The 6410-nt window shown below is 30.5% G+C and overlaps 1 protein-coding gene across 1 annotated transcript; it reads left to right on the top strand.

Annotated features, from left to right (window-relative positions):
- The first annotated feature begins 280 nt into the window (after positions 1-280).
- Positions 281-5934, top strand: LOC123905118 (uncharacterized protein At1g24485-like). Its single transcript, XM_045954755.1, has 7 exons — positions 281-867; positions 3221-3693; positions 4198-4330; positions 4436-4504; positions 4699-4770; positions 4868-4936; positions 5494-5934. The coding sequence occupies exons 1-7, from the start codon at positions 281-283 to the stop codon at positions 5750-5752; spliced, it is 1662 nt and encodes a 553-aa protein (XP_045810711.1). The 3' UTR covers positions 5753-5934.
- Positions 5935-6410: the final 476 nt, after the last annotated feature.

The raw sequence follows: 6410 nt of genomic DNA, 5'->3' as shown, positions 1-6410 counted from the left end.
AGTATTGAAGTTTTTCGCAACTAATTAATTAATGACAACATATATAATATTCTAAATCCTAAGTCAAACATGAATACACAATATAAATCATTGAAAATACCCTTGAGTGCTTTCCCAATCAACAATTAAATAGTGAACAATTTTTTTTAAACAAACTTAATTTGCTGGCTAAGTCAACTATATACATATATCCTTAATGAAATAATCATGGCATCATTATATATAGCCAAAACATGCTTATCCTAAACACAAAACAACATCAGTTTGCATAAAACTCATCATGACAAGCCCCTTAAGTTTTCTTATACTCATAGCAATTTCTTTGCTATTATTTTCAAAGCCTTCACTCACAATATTTGTGAGTATCAATTGTGGATCCTCTAAATCTTTCATTGATGAAAACAATATAAAATGGAGTGGTGATTATGATTACATTCAAAATGGAGTGCCTCAAGAGGTTTATTTTGGTTCTAGCCCATTAAGCACTCTAAGATTTTTCCCAACTAGAAAGAAAAATTGTTATTCCATCAAAGTTCCAAGAGGTGAAAAAGTTCTTGCTAGAGCAAGTTTTTACTATGGAAATTATGACAACAAATTTTCACCACCAATATTTGATCTTCAATTTGATGGTAACTATTGGGCCACCGTTAATACCTCAAATTATTATTATGTTGATTATGAAGCAATATATGTAACCAAAGGAAACTTCACTAGCATATGTGTTGCTCAAACAAAGGCTAAACAATTTCCTTTTATATCATCACTTGAAGTAAGAAGCTTGGATCCTACGATGTATAGTCATGTTGATTCCAATCATGCATTGATTTTGCAATGGAGATATGCTTTTGGTGGAAATGAAACTATCAGGTATTCAAATTTAATTAATATATCAAGTATTCTAGTTAGATATAAGTATGAGAAGTAGTGAAAATAACTTTACAATTATTCTGTTTTTAATAGTGTTTTCAAAAAAGGTCCGATGCATCTAAATATATATATGTGGCTTAAGTTTTATGTTTGTAACAGTTAAATTTTTAAGTTTTTTAGATAATGAATATGTTATTTAAGTTTCTAATTTGTTAAGTTTAAAAAAATATATAGTGTTTTCAAAATCAGAAAAGATTGGCCGGTTCAACTGATTAAACCGAGAACCAATCAGTCTATTGGATCACAATTAGTTGAACCGAGTCGTTTATTCATTTATTTTATTTTTAAATATTTCTTTTAATATTTATTTATTTATTTACTCTCCTCTTTTCACAAATTATACTTTTGTTATCTAGTAAGCTATGTAGCATGGGTACTCCTAAAACGGTGAAGTACCCGTACCGGGTATGTATCAGTACCGGATACTCCATGGTACTCGTATGGTACGCACCGATTCCGTACCAATTTTTATTTGGTTGATTTATGATGATAAATACGGAAAAAACATATTGACCGTTGAAAATTCTCTTAAAATATTATAATTTTTTATTATATTTCAATTATCTCTCATTTTTTATGAAAATAGTTGAGACGATAAACAAAAAAAATTAAATCTTCAAAACATGATGATAATAATTCACTTAAAAATAATTTTTCTAATATTTTATACTAACGTACCCGTACCTTAAATTTTCTGTCGTACCGCGTACCAGTACTGGTACCGGATACCGGTACCGTACCCGTACCTAGGCAACATAGCTAGTAAGCCACTAGGTTTGATCTAGTGGTGAAAAGTTTGAGTAATACGCTATAGGTCCTGGATTCGATTCTCGGCTTATTGTAAACCAAAAAGATTCTAGTAATTTGAAAGAATGCTTAAGAGACAATATTTTTTGCTTCAAATGATATTTATAATTAGAGACGTCGATGATATTTATTTAGTTATGGTTTAACGGTAGTTAAACCAATTGAACCATAAGCCGGATGTTTTTTTTTTTTTTTTTTTTGACAGTAACCATAAGCCGGATGTATCATTCATTTATTTTGAAATCATTGCTATAAACACTCATACGAGATAAACCAAGGCCAAAAGTATTCATGTCATGCGTATACAAAATTTGCGAAATTACTTTTTAGATATTTAACTTTATTTCAAGTAACGATATGGTTCTTTATCTTTTTTATAACATTTTAGTCCATTTTTTATGTTTGGATATGAATTTCAACCTTCAAATTTTAGTTCATTTTTTTTTTTTGCTTATCAAAAAAAAAAAAAAGTTTTATTTTTTTGTTCGCTGTGAATCATAAATATATGTTATGCCGTAAAAGAATATCATAGATTTGAAACGTGAAAAATTATATACAACACATGGATAAAGGACCAAAAAGAACAAAAATAATGACGTAAAAAATGATAAAAGACTAAATCGTTATATGAAATAAGAGTTAAAGAACTAAAGATGTAGTTTTGCCTAAAAAGTTAAATGGAGTATTTCATTGCATAACGACTTATAACTTTTAGTCAAAAAAAACTTATAACTTATTTTTCAAAATGAATAAAATGCCTACTATTGAACATAAATTTAGATAAATTGCATTTTTGGCCCTCCATCCTTCACAAACTTGCAATTTTGGCAATTTAGCCTAAAAATTTCGATAGCAATTTAACAAGTTAGGGTTCAAAGGTATTGCCTATAAATTTTGATGCTTCACATAAGTTTTTAAATTGCGGTCTACAACTACAATTTCATTCGTAATAAAAGGATTTTGAGGTCTTTGTGACGACATTGCAACCATAATTTCGATTGCATTTTCTCATAATACAAAGATTCTCGGCGTAACCGCAACTGCAACCTCAATTTAAAATCAGACTCACCCCGGACACATGTGCAACATGTGTTGTGGCAGTGAGCCTCCTAAATATGAGGGCCTCAAAAAATAATAAAAAAATTACAAAGTAGTGATATTTGTAAATTAGGGGATGCAAAACTTACTACATTACATCAAACTACAAAAACACAATTACGAGACCCATAATCTTTTTTACAGAATTGTAATATTAATATATTAGGGATGCAAAATTTAATACATTACTTGATTGACGAATATACTTCAAAAAAATGTTCAAGAATGACTCGTCTTAAAGATAATTATTTATTTGCAATTTAATCGAGGATAACACATTTAAAAAAAATGCATTTTTTTATTATTAAGGAACTACTTTTAACATTTGCATATGGGTTCCAAAAACTCAAAGTCGGCCCTGTTTAAAATCGTACTTTTAACATGCTAGGTACCCGGACGACATTTTTGATCGAATATGGACACCGGCAGTTGGTATCCTTCTTTCAGAAGTAAAAAGTGAGGAATCAAGCTTTGATATTACTACAGCAGAAGATCATCCGCCACAAGCTGCATTACAAAATGCTATTGTTTCGTCAAGCACATTAGAATACATACAATTTATCAATAGGCTTCCAACAGAGGAAAATCCTGTTTATATAAATGCTTATTTCTCTGAAGTGATGGAAAGTGCTTTTGGAAAAAGATCAATTCAGATGAATATAGATGGCAAGCCCTTTTTAAGTCCTATAGTTCCTCCTCTTGGAAGTGTGAAAGAAGTGTATATTACCAATATTACAGCTTCAGCAAACACTACATTTATTCTGCAAGCTTCAGATTCTTCCACTTTTCCTCCTATACTTAATGCTCTTGAAGTTTTTACAATAAGTGATGCATTCAATGCTGGAACTGATAGTAGAGATGGTAAGTGATTAAGGCTATGTTTGGATAAATAACTTAATTAAGTGTGCTTAAGCATAAACACTTATCATATAAGTTTTAGAATTCTAAGCTGAGTCTAACTCAACCTTACAAAATCGATTTGTAAGGTAAGAATTGCCCTCACTTGTAAACACATATTCAGACCATCTCGCAACCGATGTGAGACTTCTTAACACCCCTCTCACGGCCCAACACTATTGGGATTGATGCGTGGATATAAACGATGAGTGGCCCGATAGTGGAAACCTATTAACAGGTGGCCAAACGGATCGTTGAGAGGCTCTGATACTATCTTAGAATTAAGTTTTGGGTCTAACTCATCCTTACAAAATTGACTTATATGCTGAGAATTGTCTGTTCTTTATTAGCATATACTCAGACTGTCTAATACTTTTTATACTAATTTACCAAAAAATTCTTTTATTTTCTATGAATTTTTTATATTTAATTCACACTTTTGGCTTGTACTTTATTTTGTGAAATTAGTGGAAGGTTTGTTAGAACTGAAGTTTGCATTTGAAGTGCTTGTGGATTGGAGTGGTGACCCTTGTCTACCATATCCTTATAATTGGGATTGGATAGAATGTACCTCCGATGCCAAACCTCGTGTAATAGCATTGTAAGTACTCCATTAATATCACTTTAATATAATCTCATATATGATGTATTTATAATATAGTAGCTACTAATAATTTGTTGATATATATGTGACTAAAACATATAGGTATCTTCGTGGTTATGACTTGCAAGGCACACTTCCAGATTTCAGTTCCATGACTGCACTTGAAACAATGTGAGATATACTTACAAAATATAAGCATAATTTAAAAGTTTGTTTCGTTCCATGTACTACCGACTCTTCAGATTAAATGTGTATCTGACATTCGTCACTGACATGACACATATGATTATATATCTATTTCTTTTGAAATGAGTGACCAATAGTTTTATTTTATATATTTAATAAAAATTAATTTTGAGTTGCAGTCATTTGCAAAACAATACCATTGAAGGACGTATTCCTGATTTCTTAGGCCTTTTCCCTAATCTCAAGACATTGTAAGTTTAATTTTCTTTCACATTTTTGTTTCAACAAATGCAACACACACATGCTTTCATGAGTTCAATAAAGTGAAAATTATTTTCCATTATGCAGGAACTTATCTTACAATAGGTTCAATGGTTCTATACCTGCATCTCTTGTGAATAAGAACATTGAAATTGAGTAAGTTGATTTTTTCTATTCTATTCTCATTGCATTAGAAAATTAAAATAATGTCATGTCTAATTGTTGTCTTTATATTGTAAAATATGCTTGGATCTCAACCCCAAAAGCTAGCTCATAGGGTGAGGTTGTTCTCACATATTTATACACTCAATAGTCCGGAAACATAAGCAATGTGTGGGATTTCAGTTTTCAGACAAACTCCAACAACTTATTCATAAGGTGGGGTTGCCCTCACATATTTATGCACTCAACAGCTCGAAAACCTAAGCAATGTGAGACTTCAAACAAACTCCAACAACACAACTACATACTCAACATAGATGACATGCGTCATGTCATCAAAATTAACCCTTAAATAGAGCGGGAGACCAAAAGTAAAAAACAATTGAAATATAGGACAAAAAACTAGTTTTCTAAAATTGGAGGACCGAAACTTTAAAAAATTAAAAATAGTGAAATGAAATCTGCATTTAAGCAATTATTTATATCTCAATATTTTTTTACAACTTTTGTGCTTTTATAGTTTCTAACTTGAATTAATCTGGTTATTTTAGCACAACAAATAATTGTCTTTTGGGAATGAAGTGTCAACCTCTCAAGCAATCACCAAGTAAGCAAACACCACCACCACCACCTCAACTTATTTTAGGAGATGAACCTCAACCAAATATAATTGATTCACCACCTTTGCCAGATTTTCGTTCAGGGGATGAACCTTTGGGAAATGGAGGCTTGAAGAATAACAAGCTAAACATATTATTCATATTAGCTATACAAATTTTGCTACCAATGATTTTCATAAAGTTTATATGATTATGAAACATAATTTATTTATTTTGTTATACTTTTTACATGATTATGAAGATAATCAAGTAAGCCATGTATTGTGTGACTCTTCTTAAAGAGTAAAAGTTGTTTCCAATTATTTTTTTTTATGTAATTAAATTTGACACACACGTGTGTGTATGTTTTGGAATGATAATGTCACGAGTTAATAGTTATATATGTTAGAGATATTATGTTTCAATGCATATTGGTTTCTCTTATCCATGATTCTATGGTTTCTAGGCTCTTCAATGCAAGAAAACGTTTCTTCAATGCAAAGTAGATCAACTCCAATACATTGGCTCATCCATTCTATTTATCTAATATAGAATTATAATTCCTTAGGTGAACTCATTAGAAAAAAAGAATGAATGTTAAATTATATATCATACCAACTAATTCGATATTCCTAAAACAATTACGTTAGCAAACAATTAATTTATTTTTTGTTATAAAACATAGGGTCAGTAGCAATTTATCCCTTAAAATCAATTTGATAGTTATCGGGTTCCTCGTTTGCTTTAGTTTAAGTTAAAAAAAAAAGACTATGTTGTGTGCTGGGATAATCTCCACACACTTTAATGCAATATCTTTGATGAATGTACACAAGGGACAAATACCAGTAAAACTCACATATACTGCAAAA

This window comes from Trifolium pratense, linkage group LG2, assembly GCF_020283565.1.
Source record: "Trifolium pratense cultivar HEN17-A07 linkage group LG2, ARS_RC_1.1, whole genome shotgun sequence".
In the NCBI taxonomy this organism is placed as follows: Eukaryota; Viridiplantae; Streptophyta; class Magnoliopsida; order Fabales; family Fabaceae; genus Trifolium; species Trifolium pratense.
Note: the sequence above shows the minus strand (reverse complement) of the source record. Positions and strands in the feature narration are given on the sequence as shown.